The sequence below is a fragment of the Daucus carota genome, chromosome 2 (assembly GCF_001625215.2).
Source record: "Daucus carota subsp. sativus chromosome 2, DH1 v3.0, whole genome shotgun sequence".
Classification (NCBI taxonomy): Eukaryota; Viridiplantae; Streptophyta; class Magnoliopsida; order Apiales; family Apiaceae; genus Daucus; species Daucus carota.
Genome location: NC_030382.2, coordinates 44,030,367 through 44,048,752, shown reverse-complemented (window position 1 = coordinate 44,048,752; position 18,386 = coordinate 44,030,367). Strand labels below are relative to the sequence as shown.

General features: G+C 33.8%; 4 protein-coding genes across 8 annotated transcripts; 3 read left to right on the top strand and 1 right to left on the bottom strand.

Annotated features, from left to right (window-relative positions):
- Positions 1-451: 451 nt before the first annotated feature.
- Positions 452-3,805, top strand: LOC108210157 (uncharacterized). Its single transcript, XM_017381435.2, has 5 exons — positions 452-637; positions 1,502-1,750; positions 2,268-2,399; positions 2,592-2,708; positions 3,105-3,805. The coding sequence occupies exons 2-5, from the start codon at positions 1,502-1,504 to the stop codon at positions 3,438-3,440; spliced, it is 834 nt and encodes a 277-aa protein (XP_017236924.2). The 5' UTR covers positions 452-637; the 3' UTR covers positions 3,441-3,805.
- A 364-nt stretch (positions 3,806-4,169) lies between these two features.
- Positions 4,170-5,747, top strand: LOC108207617 (uncharacterized). Of its 3 annotated transcripts, none has more exons than XM_064086345.1 (5): positions 4,170-4,388; positions 4,705-4,767; positions 4,858-5,044; positions 5,137-5,315; positions 5,434-5,747. In XM_064086345.1, exons 1-5 carry the CDS (start codon positions 4,237-4,239, stop codon positions 5,447-5,449), a joined length of 597 nt encoding a protein of 198 aa, XP_063942415.1. In that variant the 5' UTR covers positions 4,170-4,236; the 3' UTR covers positions 5,450-5,747. The 3 variants fall into 3 exon arrangements, with proteins under 3 accessions (XP_063942415.1, XP_063942413.1, XP_063942414.1); XM_064086343.1 differs by having other exon boundaries at positions 4,176-4,388; positions 5,137-5,347; positions 5,434-5,741; XM_064086344.1 differs by having other exon boundaries at positions 4,177-4,388; positions 4,861-5,044; positions 5,137-5,347; positions 5,434-5,740.
- Positions 5,748-6,963: 1,216 nt separating this feature from the next.
- On the top strand, positions 6,964-9,668 carry LOC108207616 ((+)-neomenthol dehydrogenase). 2 transcript variants are annotated; one of them, XM_064087715.1, is made up of 6 exons: positions 6,964-7,921; positions 8,127-8,184; positions 8,276-8,519; positions 8,609-8,680; positions 8,889-9,077; positions 9,150-9,668. In XM_064087715.1, exons 2-6 carry the CDS (start codon positions 8,171-8,173, stop codon positions 9,528-9,530), a joined length of 900 nt encoding a protein of 299 aa, XP_063943785.1. In that variant the 5' UTR covers positions 6,964-7,921; positions 8,127-8,170; the 3' UTR covers positions 9,531-9,668. The 2 variants fall into 2 exon arrangements, with proteins under 2 accessions (XP_063943785.1, XP_017233541.1); XM_017378052.2 differs by lacking the exon at positions 6,964-7,921 and having other exon boundaries at positions 7,928-8,184.
- A 9-nt stretch (positions 9,669-9,677) lies between these two features.
- On the bottom strand, positions 9,678-11,432 carry LOC108208586 (remorin-like). 2 transcript variants are annotated; one of them, XM_017379116.2, is made up of 5 exons: positions 11,144-11,432; positions 10,499-10,567; positions 10,318-10,405; positions 10,164-10,245; positions 9,678-10,024 (listed from the first exon to the last, which is right to left on the bottom strand). In XM_017379116.2, exons 1-5 carry the CDS (start codon positions 11,223-11,225, stop codon positions 9,842-9,844), a joined length of 504 nt encoding a protein of 167 aa, XP_017234605.1. In that variant the 5' UTR covers positions 11,226-11,432; the 3' UTR covers positions 9,678-9,841. The 2 variants fall into 2 exon arrangements, with proteins under 2 accessions (XP_017234605.1, XP_017234606.1); XM_017379117.2 differs by having other exon boundaries at positions 10,499-10,549; positions 11,144-11,431.
- Between the last annotated feature and the right edge of the window lie 6,954 nt (positions 11,433-18,386).

Below are 18,386 nucleotides of genomic sequence, written 5' to 3'. Positions count from 1 at the left end.
CGATAATAAATATAATTCTTCAACGATATTAATATTAATATATGTAATTTTTCAAATAAGAGTAAATTCTTACTAATCAAAATAAAATGTAAATTAAATCAAATTAATTATTTATCCGACAATAATTTAAAATTATATTATGATGAACCATAGGAATTCAAGAAAAATACGATTGTTTGGCGTGTGTATATTGGTTAGAAATTATTTAAAATTATAAAAAATTAATGATATTTTAGTAATGTTGCATAAGACATCCATTTAACCATGGTTAGAAATTATTTAAATTGGGTTCACTCAAATACATTTTCCATTAGTTAGTTGCATTTTTCTGCAACAAAATTAGTTTTATGGTTAAAGTGAAAAAATCATAAAAATTTAATAGTTTTTTCGATAATTAAGTCAACGAGAAACTTATACAATTTACTGGCACACAGGGAGTAACTGGTAAGCCCGGCCCGACAATTTTATTTACGTACGGTGTTGTCCAGACATATTGTTGTGGGGAGTCTGTTTGGAAGAACACCCATATCTTTTGTGCAAGACTCCTAGGTCGCTATCCGAGGATCCCAAATCGTTCCCTTGTGTCTGATCGAGCTTTTCATTTGATTCGTGTGCAGCTCAGTTCAGGCGACGAAGGGTATTGCTTTCATGTTTTCCGTGCTTATCGATCTTGATTTGATTTATGGATGTCACTTGTTCGGTGATTTTCGGTTAGGTTATGACGAGGTTTTGAAATCGATGATTGCCCATGATTTTGCTTCTTTGCTAAATTTGAGAGCTGCCCTTGATGGATTTCAAGATTAATCCTTAATATGTTAGGTGTTTGATCAAAGTAGGAGTTTGAATTTTCTTATTTGTTATTCCTCTGCAATTGTTTTCGTATCTGCAACTCGTTGTAGAATATGAGACTACAATAGGTGTAATTTGATGCTTGAAATTGGTTTTATGGTGAAAGTCACATTAGTTTTATCTGGAAGTGGCTATCAGGGTTTTCAGTTTATGTGTTAATACAGTAAGTTTGGAATTTAGATTTGATAAAGAAATTGAATGTCAAATCATATGCATTCTGCAATTATGTGGTTTAGTTTATTATTTAATCATTTTAGTCTGATCTACCACAGATTGGGGTTGATGTTGTACAACTTGAATGCTTTTGTATTAGTCTTTGCTTCAGCTTAATGCTAAGGTCCTTTTGTTTGCATATTCGGTCCCTTCCTAGCTATGTAAATAAGTAGATTGAATGACCGCACATTGTCACGCATTTACAAGCTGCTTCAGATGAGTATAAGTTCCTTGTTTGAAAATATGCAGACCTGCCAGATGGATTTGCAATCTAAGTTTTGGCTACTTTCATGTGTTTGAAGCAGTTTGTATCCCAAATTCTCATGTTGATGCAAGATATTTGATATCGGTTTTAGGCTCTAGAAATAGGCACTGATCTGTTTTATTCTGGTTTTTTTTTGTGCTAACAATTTATCATTTATTTTGTCAAATTAATCAGATGGCATTAAAAGAGAGCTTAGACAAGTTCAAAAAGCAGCAAGAGATGTGCCAGACTACCCTTTCCAGCATAAAAGCAGGTTCAAAGTCAACTCCGAGAGTCACGCCTTATAGCACCCCTGCAAATGCTAAGTCTTCCGCCCCTGCAGTAAAATTCTCAAGTGATACAGAAAGACTCCAACACATTAACAGCATAAGGAAAGCTCCTGTGGGGGCTCAAATAAAGCGTGTTATAAACTTGCTACTCGAGGTACATAGTTATTTCATACCTGCTTTACTGGTTTTCTTGATCTATTATATATGTAAATTCCCCCCTAAATATTTCTGGCATTGTGGAATAGTGAGAAAATGAAGTTCGTTATTATTTCTGATTTGAAAGTGATTCTAGGGCTTATAAGTACGCAAGTTGTGATATGAACTGTATTAAAATAAATGAAGATTAAGTGCAGTAATTGAATATTATTTACATTTTCTAATTATATTACATAGAGAAAGTCTTTTGCGAATATGCAGGATTATGGAAAAATGTTTTGAACAACAAAGCAACTTGATTGTATGTGATCTATTAAAATTTGCCTTCTTTGACTCAAAGTTTAGAATGTTTTTCTTGACTTGGTTCCCTTTTTAGAATTTCTGCAGTTGTAGTGGTGTACATATTTCAAGGATATGCCAGAATTTGCTGGGAACTGGACTATGTACAATTTTATTCTTGTCAGGAATTTGTTTATGTACATTTTCCAGTTCATGAATTTTGTTCATATCTCCAGACAAGGCAAGCCTTTACAGCGGAGCAAATAAACGAAGCATGTTATGTTGATGTGAAGGCCAACAAGGCTGTATTTGACAGTTTGAGTAACAATTTAAAAGTTTATTATGATGGAAGGCGCTTCTCGTACAAGGTAATATTATCTTGACAAGTTTTTTATGTTGAGCTTTGGGTCTTTATTATTTCTTAATTATTTTGCATTGAGAAAAGGAAATATGTATTTTAATATCAGCATTATTGTGATTAGAAAAAACTGTTACCTGTTGGGGCTTCCTTTTTGTGGGTATATATCTATGTACTAACTACATGACCGATGCGCTTACAGTCCAAGCATGATCTGAAAGATAAGGGTCAGCTTCTTAAGTTGATACGGAAATTCCCCGAGGGTATAGCTGTTATTGATCTCAAGGATGCATACCCTTCAGTAATGGATGATTTACAGGTATATCTAAGTCTAGTTGAAGATTAATTTGATTTGATGTAAACTCTAATAAAGTAGTCCAAGTTATAATTTGGAAGCGGTACTTTCAAAGCATATTTTTTGGATATATGGAGTTGAGTAACATGGTGATAACGAAAAGAATATTCTTGGGCTACATTGTTTTTTTGGTATTGAATCTAATGGATTTTTGTCATCAGTTCGTTAATTATTGCATGCTACTTGGGATTGTTTTAGAAAGTTGTATTGAGTCTCCGTAACTTGTTAATTTTTTGGCTTACCTTAATTTGCCATGTTATGCATATCACTCCGTATATAGTTTCAGATTACTATTCTTTTTCTCCTTTAAAAATAATGATTTTAAGTAGCTGTATACCTTTCTCATTGTGTTACCCTTAGGCTCTGAAAGCTGCTGGTGAAATCTGGCTCCTATCAAACTTCGATTCACAGGAAGACATAGCATACCCAAATGATCCTAGGGTACCTATAAAGGTTGATGATGATCTGAAACAACTATTCAGGGGAATTGAACTACCAAGAGATATGATTGACATCGAAAAGGATCTTCAGAAGAATGGCATGAAACCTGCAACAAACACTGCGAAGAGGAGAGCCCAAGCGCAGGTTCACGGCATCTCCAACAAGCCCAAGCAAAAGAAGAAGAAACATGAAATCAGCAAGAGGACAAAGCTGACTAATTCTCATCTTCCTGAGTTGTTCAAAAATCTCAGCTGATAATGGTCTATCAAGCTGTCAATCCAGCCTGCCTCAAGTTCCTGATGACGGGGAGTTCCTTTTAGATCCAGATATGTGGACTGTGGTTACCAGATATCCTTGATTCAGCTAGACTTTAATACTGCATAAGTCTTTAAAGTTCAATTTTTACTGGCCTACATTATGTATCGTGAAAGACAAGTAACCATTTTGAGTATGCCCTCAAATACTAAACAGGGTAAATCTATAGTGGCCCTGTTCTGATTGAATTGGGAATCCATATTTATTGAATACTATGTACTATAATGTGTTTCGATTTATCACAAGTTTGTGAAACTGGAATTCATGTTTATTGAATGTTATGTACTATAAAATGTTTCGATTCATCACAAGTCTGTGAAACTATTAGCCGCGCGTGTGTGGTTGCCAAAAAACCTGACCATGAAGTGAACTATGCCTTCTTTGACGTAAAAGGGCAAGCTTGGTGTAAACACTCATGGCTATTCCTACTTCCCATTGTTATTTCGGTACTTTTGACACATATTTTAAAGTTCGTATCAAATATTGTTGTGTAATTTATTTTTAAAATTTTATTTTTTGAATAAAATTTTGAATAATAAATTTGTATTCAGAAAAAAAATATCTTAATAACAAGTTGTAAAATTATACTTTACATAAACATTAAAGTACGTGTGGTGTTCAAAAATTTTTGCTTAAAATCTTACATTTAAATTTTTGTTTGGAAAAAATACAAAAACTTCATCGAAGTATAATTATAATCTATTGGAACCTCAAGAGATCGAGCGAGAGCGAAAAGATGGTGGGATGGCTGAGCGAGAGAGAGACGAACGAGTTGCTTGAAAAGATAGAGAAGGCGATTGATTTTCGTGCATCCAGGCGATTCTTCAAACATTTCCGTGTACTCAAAGTTGAACAATTGGAGGGTCTCCGTGTTCCGGAAATTTTTATGTTTGTATCAGTTCTACTTTCGATTTCTACATTTATTTGATTATTTTAATGATTATTAATGATGCCCTGGTTTCCGTTTTTATACTTGTTTTTGATGTGAGTAGTGCTAGGTGCATAAATAACGAGGTTTATCAGAGAGCTTCTGACTCTTAAATTAGTATGGTGTATAGTACAGCTTTTTCTTACACTTACCTTTCTCTGGCCCATCTGTGGGTATTTATAGTGTTTCCTTTTGTTGCATTCCGTACCCTTCTTCCTTTTCTTTCATTTTTTGTTTCATTTTTTTTTGCTTTCTTTCAATTTGATTTTATTGCAGGCCAAAACATTTGGCAACTCTCTTCAGTGTTGGCTATGATTCTAACTCTGCTTTATCCGAGGGGTAATGTTTTTATATTCTAGTATAGGTTTGCTTCTTTTCTGTTTCCTGCAAATTGTATTATCTGATGTTGTTGTCTTGCACTGTCATTAGCAGCCAAAGTTCAAACAACTCTAGTCGTGAAGAATGGTCACAAGTCTTTGATAGGGATGGACGCTTTCGTTTCTATCACATTATTTCTTTGTTTCCTCCAGATGATCTCTCTAATGGTATGAAGATGCACTATAGGCAAACTCTTTGCTGGGCTCATTTTGCAGTGACAAGTTACAATGAAAATCATGTACTCTCTTAAATTTCATTCTTCTGTCTGGTATATTTATTCCTAGGTATATTGTTTGTACTAATCCAGTTGAGTTTGATTATCTAATCTAGGGTGCCGATTACGAGCTTGTTGCCCCTTTAGTAAGTTGTCCCATCTATCTTTGGGAATCGGTGCATGGTTGGCATGCTTATGTCAATTTCTTCGCTAAGCCTAAATACAGTGATTCCTCTCCCGACCTCTTTTTTGCCGAGTTGGTGGCATGTGGTGATTCAGCTAATGAAGTTATCAGGTGCTGTATCTTGAAACCTCGTCCTTCTCCAGGTAGAATTATGTGCACATGTAACTACTATTACATGTACATTTCTTTGAAAAATTGACTTATGTTTATCTTTTCTTCTTTCCTGCAGTTGCCAAAGCTTTTGACCTTGTTGAATTTTGGCTTCCTCCTGGAGAAGAATACCATTCGCCAACATTATTTTGTGATTCCGACTCCGAGTGATTGTTCTGATCTTTTTATTTATCAAACTAGATAGTCTCCCTCTCCTCCTTGGATTGGTGTTTACTTGTATTATTTCTTTTGTTAATACAAGTTAACTTTTGTGATTTAAAAGTTAAGCTATATGTCTATCTCTCTTTTTGATGGCATGTTCCACATTTCTTCCAATGCACTTGGTTTATAAGTCTGTGAGGAGAAGGGTGAGGACTTATAAGTAAAATTCACGCTTTTCGCCAGATCTTAATATCCTATACTCTTCTTGTTGATCGTTACTTTAATATAAAAAAGAATATGTCATCTGAAGAAAGTGATAGAGTGTTGCTCTTTAATAATGATTATCTGGATTGAGACAGAGGAAGGCAAAACTTCTCTGATACAAATTAACACATCTCATACAACTGCAGAATTTATAAATGAATGATCTGTTTTACTTGTTTCTAAACTAGTTTGTGGCCAATCTGTTAGATATTAATTGTAATATACATATCATGAAACAAAATTTAATGTTAGAACATCACCAAAATTGCGCCTGTGAACTGCAAAAGCCTTTGTACACTTGAAAGTAGCTAAATTAGTTGTGGAGCGGGTTTGGTCCGCCTGGTACCGTCCGCTTTGACATGCCGTAAATATTGTCAGTGTTTATGACTGTCGATAGCTGCTGCTGGAGCTTTTGCATGAAAAGGGAAGGAGAATGATGAATGCTTCGTTTCGATCTCTGCTCTTTCGGTTCTACTTGTGTGGATATCACGGCAGTTAGAGAGTTGAGTAAAGGCGAGTATAATCATGATAAGTATACAGAAGGCCCTAGCATACTGATACTCCATAGTTGTTATATGATGCAAAGTAGCTGAAAAACGAAAATTATGCAGATGAAGCAACTAAATTTTGTGTTTGCTCTAATGAAAGCTGTAAAGTGTTTAATTTGGTTTGGTAATCTGGGTCCATTCAGAGCTTGTTATAGTGAATATTAGGCACCATGAAATGTCTAGACTGCCCTTCTGTTCTCAATCTCAATAGAGTCGCAAGATTTACTTCCCAGTGCATTGTTAGGAGTTGTCCCACATCGGTTGTGGGAGAGGCATAAACCTATAATATAAGCAGGCAGAACAACTCCAATAGTATGAGGCCTCTTGGGAGGTGCCCAAAAACAAAGCCGTGCGAGTTAGGCCCAAAGCGGACAATATTGTACTATTATGGAGTTAGGCTCGGCGCTCGCTGGCCCAACATGCATGATAAGAGCAGGTCTCTTATCCCTGTTTCCCTGTGTGAATTGTAATAAGCAAGCCAGGCAGCTATTGAATTGTAGAAATAGGTTTTATTTGTTCAACTTTCAGATGACATAGAGTTGAGAAGGTGAACTAACAAAGACTTCATAATATTCTCACCTACATTTCATCAACCAATATCAATTTTTCTCTATATATTAGCCACTACAAAAACCATGTTTCCATCTCAAACTACAGATTTCTAAGTCCAAAACATCTTACCTTTTCCTCTTACAAAAAAATGGCTACTTACAGGCATTGCTTCATCCTGTCCTTGGTTGCAGCACTATCACTTTCAGTCATAGATGTGAGTTCTGGAGCTCGCCACTTGCTGCAAACTTCAGCACCAGCACTGCCAACTATTCCAGCCTTGCCTAAGGTTTCGTTGCCCCCAATGCCTGCAGTGCCAACGCTTCCAAAAGTAGCATTACCGCCATTGCCAACGACTCCTCTGCCTACGCTACCAACTATTCCAACACTTCCCACAATGCCTACTACAGTTCCCAAGATGGTATTACCTCCTCTGCCAGCATCATTGCCAACCATTCCAACGACGCTGCCTTCTTTCCCAAACATTAACATCCCTACAACATTCCCATCCATTCCTTTCTTCACTCCACCGCCATCCACTACTAGCCCTTAAGTTCAAAATTTGTTTAAAAAACACTGCTTCAGATGAGCTTGTATTGATTTTATGAGTTTTATTTTATGACCAGAACTTTTGAAACCTCTTGTGGTTTCATGACATTTCTGTTTCTGCATTACTATGTCTCTGTATCCTTTTCTGTTGTATTAATGTTTCTACTGGATTATTATTTGTCTGTATACTGTATAGTGGTAATTGATGGTCTTCTTATTCTTCAATATATATAGGAACCAATCTATGACAGTACAAATGATGAGGAATCAATATCAGAAGAGGTTCTTATAAAATAATTTAGCTGCAAATCTTTAAAGACCTGATTCCTGCGATGCTCTAGTGACATTATAATGCATAGAGATGATTAACGGACGATGATAAATGGTTGATTATAACAGTTTGTGCAGACTCTTCAGTGCAAACTAGCACGTCGGACACCTGCATAATCTGCAAGGTAACAAGGATACGACTCACAAAACCTCGACAATGAAAAGGTTTGTACATAAAAGAAAATGCTGTTCTGAACTAGCATATGATTATAATAAATCCTTAGATGAAGGTTTCTATTCAAGTGAGCATATCCTACTAGCCGCCTTGGTGGTAATAATCGCCTTAGTTGTCACATATCACATTTATCTTCTATAATATACAAATGCTTAGCAAAATTTATACACCACCTTCTTATCTTACATTCTCCAGTGTATCACTAAGCGGCAACAAAACTTATAGACAATTCAGAAGAGATGGCGGACAAAAGGTAAGACTCTTTAAGCTGCGTTTAATTGGTAGTTTCTGTAAAACAACAAGGAGAGGTTTTGTAAAACGAAAACGGGCTCTGTACTATGTAGGGTTGCACTTGTTACTGGGGCAAACAAAGGAATTGGATTTGAGACATGTCGGAAACTGGCAGCTAATGATATCACAGTTATATTAACTGCAAGAAACGAGAAAAATGGTTCTGTAGCTGTTGAAAAGCTTAAAGCATCAGGCCTTTCGGATGTGGTTTTCCATCCTCTAGATGTCAAAGAGCCAGCAAGTATTGCTTCGATGGCTAAATTCGTAGAGACCAACTACAAGAAACTTGATATTCTTGTGAGTAGTGGAATAGATCTAATGCCTATTGCTCTGCATCTAGCTGTACAGAAATAGAACAGCTAAAAGCATTTCATGTATTTGTGCAGATCAATAATGCAGGGGAAAATGGAAATGCAGTAAACTTAGAAGCACTCCCAAGCATTATTAATGGCGGGATGGTAAGTATATGTATCTTCTTAATCTCAGGGTTCGAAACTGTGACCTAGCTACTTGTTCATTTAACTGGACCTCAAGAACAGGCTTAAGTTTCAGACTTCAGAACTATAAGGCATGAATATCAAACTTTTCTAAGAATCTCATGGTAGATTAAGGAACTCACTAGGTCGTCGCACTACATAGTAGTAATATGTCTCAGTTGTGGAACAGCTACAGGTATTCGATGAGAATGTTGACAAGGTGAAAGAAGTTTCAACAGAGACATATGAGATGGCAGTACAGTGTCTCAGAACAAATTACTACGGAACCAAAAGAGTGACAGAAGCACTGCTTCCTCTTCTTCAGCTCTCCAAATCCGCAAGAGTAGTGAATGTCACATCTTTTTTCGGACAACTACAGGCAAGTATCAACATATGTAAGAATATTTTACATAATTAACATGCATTTATTCATTTCACCTTTCATTTGCAGTTTTTCTACAATAAAAAGTTTAAAGCAGAGATGAGTGATGTCGAAAACCTGTCAGAAGAGAAGATAGATGGAATACTGCAGTGGTTTTTGAAAGACTTTGAAGAAGATAAGCTTAAGGCTAACGGTTGGCCACTAACAGTAGCTGCCTACAAAGTTTCTAAAGCTGCTATTATTGCTTACACAAGAATCATGGGCAAGAAATACCCGAATATCCTGATCAATTGTGTGCACCCGGGATATGTTAGAACAGACATGTCTTACAGGACAGGACCCTTAACTCCCGAAGAGGGTGCTAGAGCTCCTGTGATGGTGGCTATGTTGCCTGACGATGGTCCTTCAGGCCGCTACTTCTATGAGATGCAAGAATCTACGACGTTCTAAATCATGCAACTTCACAATTGTAAAATCCTGATGCGTTGTTATCTTACACAGAGTTTGTACTAATTCAGTGTATTTAATAATCAAATGTAGTATTCAGCTTTACTTGACATAATTTTCACTGGACTATCATATCTCTCGGGTAAGATCTCAAGAAAGCAACATAATATATAAGTTGCGAGGAAAAATATTCATAATGAAGCAAATATAAACAACTCCTACACTTACAAGTTAACATGAATTCAATAGCATGAATGTACTTTTATCCACATTGAAGTTTTCACCTAAATTTAGGGCATTTAACAGCAAAGTAATCAAGTAACTTTGGGTGCATTCCCAGTTACCCGGAACTTCTCGGCAGCTGCTTCTAGCCTGAGTTTATCTTCTTCTTTCTTAGCAACAACAGCAGCTCTCTTTTCTTCTGCAGACCTGTGAATATCAGCCATCTTGTTCTTCATTATTTCTTCATAGGCTGCTCTCTTTTTCTCAAAATGCTCCTGTTCACATTTGGACATTTATCAGCTCACCTTTTCCACAGTAAATACACCTCTAAATACCCTCCCGTGTCAAAAAAGGCTCGGAAAGGTTCTGATGTATGCAGTCTTATCTTTATTCGTAAAATGTATTTCGTGTTACCTCAATCTGCTTCAATTCGACTTCGATACATGCTCTTCTTATGTTCTCCCATGCTTCAACTGCATACAACTTTTTGCATGCCCTGTCAATTAATAATCAATCCCCTGCTTTTATAGAATTTGTACTATCAATTTATAAAGAAATAGTTCTATACTTATTGTCTGCCTTTGATTTTTCACTGTCTTCCCACGCTTTTATATAAGCAAATTTCTTCTCCATTGCAATCTGTGCAAGTGCTGCATCTGGAATCAACAAGAAACCTTGTTTTGGCACACATCATTTCATCTTCAACATCATGAAAAGAGTGCATCATAAATAAGTACACTTCAACTCACCTCTGTCAACTGAATTCCCTCCTGCTCTTTCGCAATCATTAGCTGCAGATTCTGCCACAAATCCACAATCTGTTTGGAATATACTCTCATAATTTGACTTTTTACACGTAATTTTAGAAGCTTTGACCACGTATCAAATATCAGTATTTTTTAGAGAAATTATATAGTCACGTCCAAATAATTAAACAATCTCTAAATAGGACATGTAGTATTATTTTCTATTACATTTGCCATTTGAATCTCTTGGCAACATAGATAAATCCGTATCTTAATTATCAATTTCAACGTATCATTATGTGAAATATTGACAATTCGTGCCTTGCTCGTAATCTTGGTGCAGAATCCTTGCATAAGCATAACAGTTAAAATTATTCTGTCTGTCCCTCACGTCTCTCTAGATTGTTTAGCTAAGAAGTTAGCTTGAAGCCGGAGCTTGACACACATTTTATGATTTTTATAAATATAATTTGATAAATTATTTTATTTTTTATTTATGAATAAAATTTAATATTTAAATATTTATATTGAAAAGGAATATTTTGAAATTATATTTTATATACATGTTAAAATACGTGTAAATGTGTAATGCAAAAATTCCATAAGAAATGAGACGACGGATGGAGTAACAGAGAAAGAGAATAGTACCTTGGTGATCAAGAAGGGAAGCGTTTTGGTGCACTTGAGAAGATGATTCAGCTACAACTATCTCTTTTCCTTCCCTTCCCATAGGTCTGTTCTCTAGAATGAAGTAGATTATCAAAATTGAAGGAAGAATATCTTCTACGGAGATAAAAGATGCAAGCTTGTAAGGAAAAGGTCAAGTAAAAACATAGATCATAAAGAGATAAAATTTCCGAAATGCAATGCGTTTAGTCTTTGAAGTTGATGTATTTTGTGGTCACTCAAGATGGTGACAGAAACTGCATCCTGCGCCGGCGGACAGAGACCAAGTCATTTTATCTTTATGCCATGGGGTATCAAATAAAACCATTTTTTACAGACGAATATAATTTTTTTAGAGGCACTTATTTTTGCACTTATTTCAATATCATTATAGAACATTAACATTAGAATTTTGTTTACTTGTGACACCTCTCACGGCTTGCATGTTTCTGAAGTTGGACAAAGGTATAAAGCCCCCCCTCCTTTCGAATTACCCTTTCTAAAAGTTTGACAAAAAAATAGAGAGTTTCAAAGTACCTGAAGACTAATGGATAGTTTGAAAAGGAACATTTTCCTGCACATGAGAAGATGGTCCAGCTACAACTTTCTCTTCCCTTCCCTGGCCATGCCTTTTTTTTTAATTTTAAAAGAATATATTTATTATTCAAAATAAGAAACTAATTATAATTTATAATCAAATTCGGATTATGTATATATAATAAAATATATAAGACATTAAACTAGTAACTGATTTAGGACGATTTGATATTTTTTTAACCTCGTGCAATTTTATTTGATTTGAATATATTTTTAAAACTTAAAATATTAACAAGAATGAATGATTATATTCACTCGATTTGTACTCGTCATTAAAAAATTGTAGTTCGGATAAAGGATTTTATTCAATAAATTTACCGAATTTGACTCCATTTCGTAAAAATTCCCGATTCGACTTGGTTCATCGGTGACTCTACGGATATTTGATTTATCTCATTTTGCAAATAATAATTTATTTCTGAAATAAAGTGTAAATAAAATACTTTTTTTGTCCTAAAATAAATGTGTTTCTGATTTTTTACACATAATTTGAGATGAAAAAAAACATGTTTAATATAGTTTTTCAGAATGAAATATGGATATTAAATTTTTATTTAAAAACACAATTTTAAAAAATGATTTATAAAAATATATTTATTCTGCATCTCAAATTAGATGAAAAAAAAGCGAAAGTCACACTATTTAGGGACAACAGGGGTATATATCTTCTTAAAAATAAATATTTATAATCTAAAAATAGGTTTTGCCAGAGCCCTACTAAGTCATGAAATGAAAAAGCAAGCTAAAGAGGAGATCTGAAAACTTTAGCGGAAATCGATTACAAAAGCGCCCTTGGTAATGATATATAACCCGACAACTTGTTGATTGTTTAAGCAGAAAACATGGTACCCAAGCCCATAGAATATTCAGTCATGATTCATATGCAACACTTTGCATGCACATACATAACAAACACATTTCTCGTTTGTATATATATAACCTCGTCCTATTCATGATACTCATATTCATGCACTACTAGGCATAAGGAAGAGAGTAGGGAGTGTTTAAATATTACCTGATGGATGTTTATATTTCAGAAGAGTATGTGATGAAGAGAAGAATGGAAAAGAAGGCAGCAGCTGAAGCCAACGGAGCAGGATCAAAAACCAGCAAGACGGCTGCATGGAATACATCTGACGATCGAAATAAGAAGAAGAAGAATGAACATAATAATTCTGGAGGAACCATGAAGTCGGATTCCAATGCTGATCATACTAGTGTTGTTTTTACCTGTCTCTCGGCTTAGTTTTGTGTAAAGTGCTTCAGCAAATTTTGATGTTACAATTTTTATATATTAGTATATACCGGGATTTAAATAAATAAAAAACTTTTCATTGATTGTTTCGATATATATTAGGTTGGGTGAAATGATGATTCATATACAAATTTTCATGAAGCAGCTGATGAAATTCATTCATCAGCTTCCTCGATCTTTCTTATTAAGTGTCACTGTTTTCTCAGGTAATCGTATTATATATACCTGGGCCTATAATTTGTACATACATATCATCTTCTTTAGGAGTCTGTTGTTCTGGACTTGGGCCTATTTGTGTCCTAAAAACAGTTGATATGATTATGGCCTCACAGTAAAGGACTTTATGATTATTAGAGCAAGTCCAACACTAGCAGTTAGGAGGTTCTCTAAAAATATTATAAAATAATATGTCTTAGTGATTTTGCACAAGATTTAGCACATGAGCTCCAATAGTACTCCCTATATCCATTCTCTATTATTATAATAATATTAAATTTAAACAACTACCATCAATTTAAGAGAGGGAAATGATGTGGAGGATAAAAATAGTTTAGAAATGGCTAGCATATTCTAAAAATAGGGAAGGGGAGACTTGTGCTAGTGATTTAGCACATCACTAGCATAGTGTTGAAGTGCAATTTTATCCCATATTCCCTATTTTGGATTTAAGACTTGATTTAGCACACCTATTGGACTTGCTCTTAACAGTTAAACACTGACATTATAATTTCTGTCAATGAAGATAACAAATTACTTCACAGATTAATTATAATAAACGAATTCTCATTTAGGATTGGACGGGTTAAGTATTACATTTGGAACGTGGGCTGGGACAGCACTGTCCTCGAGTCGAACTGAGCCGATGGCCGTGCCATTACTTTCGTCCTCATGGATTACATGCATTATTGACGGTCAAACAAATCTCTGCATTTTGTTGTGGGGCATACATAAAGACCTAAAATGAGACATATAAATCAGTTTGAAGCCAGCAAGAAAAATGGGCCTGCCTCGTGGGCCAGATAGGTATTGCTTGAGCTATGTTTCTAGCGTTCAAGTAGTACAATATATTAAATCTTGGGCCCTAAACCATTACTAATGAGTCCCCCTGCCTAGTCCGTAACTGCACTACTGCCCAGTGCAAGCCATACCTTACACCCTACACGGCTACACCTACCTCAAGACTCAAGTTCTGAAGTATGGCATGGGTCCTGAGTCAGAAATAAGCCGAAATACTTCTAAATATTTTTGATTGCATACTAAAAATTCTTACTGTTATTCAAAAAAAAAAAATTCTTACTGTTTTTTAATATGTTATTTTTGACTTGGGCACGTATTTTTAGGTAAGTTGACCAGATAGTAAAAATTATTATTTTTAATTATTTTTTTTGTGAATTGAAATTTTGATTACATATTTTTATTTAGAAAAAGAAAATTTTAAAAATGATAATTTCAACTACCCGGTCAAAGCACTTAAAAGTGTGTGCCAACAAGTCAAACGTCATATATTAAAAAACAGAGAGAGTATCGTTTTAATCTTTTAAAATTATAATATTAATTTTATATTTTTATTCAAAAAATAAAATTTTTAAAATTAATGATTTTAAGTATGCGGTCAAAAGACTTAGAACTGTGTCAAACAATCAAACTGGTTATATTTTTTATTGTTTTTTTAAGGTCAAATGACTTATACTTGAAAAAAAAATACCAATTTTACTTTTAATAGGAGCGTTTTTATACTTTTGGATGAATTTTAGTCAATCAATATACTTATATAAAGGAGAAGCATGGGGCGGTTAGGTGGCGTCTCTCAGAGAGCTCAGTTCTATTTTTCTAATTTTCTAAAATTTTTAGATGAAAAAATATCAAAAATAAAAATTACCTTTTTTAGTTTCGGATATATTTGGAAAAGGTTTCAAAACTACCTTTTCCAAATATCAAAATCAAATCAAAATTTGAAACTATTATCATATTTTTGGAAAAAGTGTATATCAAAAACCAAAAGAATTTTTGATAAACCGGTCTTTTTCTCAAATCAACCCCTATAAATTCAGGTTAGACATCATAAAATTTTACACACAAATTTTTTTTAGCTTATTTGTCTTCTCCGTCTAATACAATAATGAGTTACACTATGTTACTATGCTTGATGTTTTGAATGACGATAGAGATGATTGGTTAACAAAATTAAGAATTTGTCGGATGTGGGAGTCGACAAATCGAAACACCGGAGAACCATATAGTCTGTATATGATATTGATGTATGAAAAAGTCAATAAATTAACTGTTATTGATACATGTTTATTGGTTATTTTTTTATAATATTTGTTTTTTTTTATCGAACATGTTTGTTGTTGTTAATTTTTATATGGTTCACTTTGTATACATAAAAATATTATTCATGCAACACATGATTAGTATTCGGATTAATCACAGATTAGTCTCCGATATTTTCTTTTTCATTCTACAAATATTAATTTTAAATTATCAATATATTTTTTATAGGCCGCCGCAACGCGCGGTTTATCGACTAGTAGTAGTAAGTACGAACATTTTAATGAACATTTCAAGGAGTCAACAGTTGAACGCCATAAAAATAATACAGTAGACTCTATTCGAGTTTGTATATAATAATGATGCGTATATAGATGGGGAGTAATCATTTATTAATACGGGGACAACTAAGCAGGCAATAGACAGATAATAAGGTGGTGGTGTTCCTTTCTTCGAAAACTGAAGTTTCATTATTCTTTCTCCCCCTCTCACACTCTAGCTCACTGGAAATTAGTGTGTGTGCATGGGGTCGACCACAGCATCTCCCTTGTCTCCAACTAACAACCTTTACACAGTGCAGACTTTGTATATACTCCATTTATTCCCCGTAAACAATTATTTGTGTATATAATTTACAAATAAATTGGTGAACCTGAATAAAAAGCAAGACTTTATTTCATAATGAATTAAAGTAATATTTATATGTATATATGATTATATTCGCACCATGATCATCACTTATTCAAGTGGATCTGCATGTGGGGCAGCGCATAATATTCAATATCAACTGGAGATATGCCTATGTTCTTTTATTATTCTTAACCAGTGATCTTCCAATTAAAATGGCCCGTTTAGGCAACTGATGATATGCAAATAGACTTTTTGTGTATCAAAACTCCACTAGATTTCGTATCTGCATGTGAGTACAAGAAAGAAAAGTTGTGGCCATCTGTCTAAAGCAATTATCTTTCTTCTAATTTACTCATACGTATAGTAAAGTAAGCTAGAACGGACACAATGTAACAATTTCTACTTTCTTTTCGTGAATTGCTTTTTCCCAAATGGAGAGGTTAATTATTAGTTACCCCTCTATAATTAGAACTTACTTCGATCTATAATTCACCCTTCACTTTGAAATTGTTGGAAGTTACTCAGCGGACCAGGTTGGCACTTTTATGATTGTATAAAACAATTTTATACATAAATTTTTCAAAAAATTTGAATAATAATTTAATATTTAAATAATTGTAAAAAAGAAAATTTTAATAAAAACTTTATGAATATATTTTATATACAACTTAAAATACGTGTCAATGAAAAAAATTATAAAAAAGGAGAGGGACTGAGACTCAGTAGATATATATGTTTATGTTTGTAAATATTAGGAATATCAATACAATTATTAGAAAATATCATAATGAAAATTATTTCCCTCGAAAGAAACAACAGTAGATACAAAAAGTTACACGGCAAAAGCTTCTGGCGGACAAGTTTTAAGGACGTCAAAAAGCTAAAAAATGTCCCAGGCAAGACAAGTCCAGACAGAGCCGTTAATTTATTGATATGAGTAGAAAAAACATGTAAACATGGGCACTTGTCAACAATACTTCTTTTATTGTACAAATCCTAAACCCGACCCGGGGTGGTCCAGCCACGTGATATTTTTTCATCTGCCCTTGTTAATCATACAGCCTATATATGAGTTATGACAGATAAAAAACATAATATAGAGTCAGCAACATATATATAGACAGACATGCACGTCACCATGGACCAGCTGCTTTCTCGAGTGAACCCATTTCCAGAGAGCAGTTATTTTGGTGGAGACCGGGACTTCGTGTCGTTTTATTCTTGTTGAGGAATTTTACTTGAAAGCTGAGTTGTAATTAGGACTGAAAGATCCCAAATTTATAAGATTGAACATAATTTTATTGACCATTGAACTGCTGATCGAGACTTGTCCTTGGATTTTTTGAAATCAATTTTCTAGACTATCACAAGGGGCAATGTAGTTAAGCATGCAGCTCATTTTTGCCATTGCTCACGCTAATCGAAATATAAAACATAATTATATACATAATATCTTGCTCAAATAAAAATTTCATCCCAAAATCACAACTCACACTGGTATACCTCTGCAGGTCATAAATCACCTTTCATGTATATTTTGTAATTTAAAATGTAGAATTTTAAAGTAGAATGAGAATGAGTCTTTGAGAGCTACTTTTGAAATAAGGACGGAGTTTGTCCAGAAGTATATAGCTAATAATTTTTTATAAATATTTTATTGTGTCACTTTTTGAATAGATTTTCTCAGTGTTTGCCTTTTTCTTTTATTATTTATATTGCAATATATAACTTTTATTTTATTTTATTTTATATTGAAGATATATTATGTTATAATTATAACTTTAATAATTCTTAACAGATAAATGGATGCAATAGGAACTTGATTCATATGTTCATATTATATATGTTGATAAACAAATTTAGCAATTAAATCCTTCAATATAAATTAAAATTAAATAAAGCTGAAGTGATAATATTTAGATTACAATATTAAAAAAATTATAACTAAAACAAAATCTACAATTACAACAAAAGTCATAGTAGCGATGATTGATGAACATTGTAACTAAATTTTCAAAATTTAGAATTCAATAACAAAGCATACATATTGAATGCTCTCACTTGCAGTAATTTGTAAAGTTGCAAGTAAATTATAAGTTGCTGTTTAGTCCGGCAATGAGATAGCAGATGGACCGAGTCACTGAGCTACGCAAAACGCATGTTATGGTTGATTATTTTCGCTGTACAGCTGCGTACACTTGTACGATTGTATTTTTATGCCACCGACGACGAAACTCAGATTTAATACTAATATATTAGACTATGTTACTACTCTATCTTTTGTCTTTATTGTCTTACCGCCACAACCTTTAAGCATATGTATGTTTGACTCATGCAGCATTTGTGTGTTGTGTTTTTGCTAGTAGTATTTTTTAATCAGTGGTTACAATAATTTTATCTCTTTTTTCGATCACAATTATTTTGCCCAAAAAATATATAAATATATCTGTTTATTAGATGTTGTTTATACGA

Bases quoted from the DNA above. Each gene is read 5' to 3' on its own strand.
- LOC108207616 (XM_064087715.1), top strand. The intron at 8,681-8,888 runs GTAAGTATATGT...GTTGTGGAACAG, and splicing joins GCATTATTAATGGCGGGATG to CTACAGGTATTCGATGAGAA. The intron at 9,078-9,149 runs GCAAGTATCAAC...TTTCATTTGCAG, and splicing joins CTTTTTTCGGACAACTACAG to TTTTTCTACAATAAAAAGTT.
- LOC108207617 (XM_064086343.1), top strand. From the start codon at position 4,237: ATGGTGGGATGGCTGAGCGAGAGAGAGACGAACGAGTTGCTTGAAAAG. The intron at 4,768-4,857 runs GTAATGTTTTTA...CACTGTCATTAG, and splicing joins AACTCTGCTTTATCCGAGGG to CAGCCAAAGTTCAAACAACT. The intron at 5,348-5,433 runs GTAGAATTATGT...TCTTTCCTGCAG, and splicing joins GAAACCTCGTCCTTCTCCAG to TTGCCAAAGCTTTTGACCTT.
- LOC108208586 (XM_017379116.2), bottom strand. From the start codon at position 11,225: ATGGGAAGGGAAGGAAAAGAGATAGTTGTAGCTGAATCATCTTCTCAA. The intron at 10,568-11,143 runs GTACTATTCTCT...TATTCCAAACAG, and splicing joins TTCCCTTCTTGATCACCAAG to ATTGTGGATTTGTGGCAGAA. The intron at 10,025-10,163 runs GTAACACGAAAT...AAATGTGAACAG, and splicing joins TCGAATTGAAGCAGATTGAG to GAGCATTTTGAGAAAAAGAG.
- LOC108210157 (XM_017381435.2), top strand. From the start codon at position 1,502: ATGGCATTAAAAGAGAGCTTAGACAAGTTCAAAAAGCAGCAAGAGATG. The intron at 1,751-2,267 runs GTACATAGTTAT...TCATATCTCCAG, and splicing joins TTATAAACTTGCTACTCGAG to ACAAGGCAAGCCTTTACAGC. The intron at 2,400-2,591 runs GTAATATTATCT...ATGCGCTTACAG, and splicing joins GAAGGCGCTTCTCGTACAAG to TCCAAGCATGATCTGAAAGA.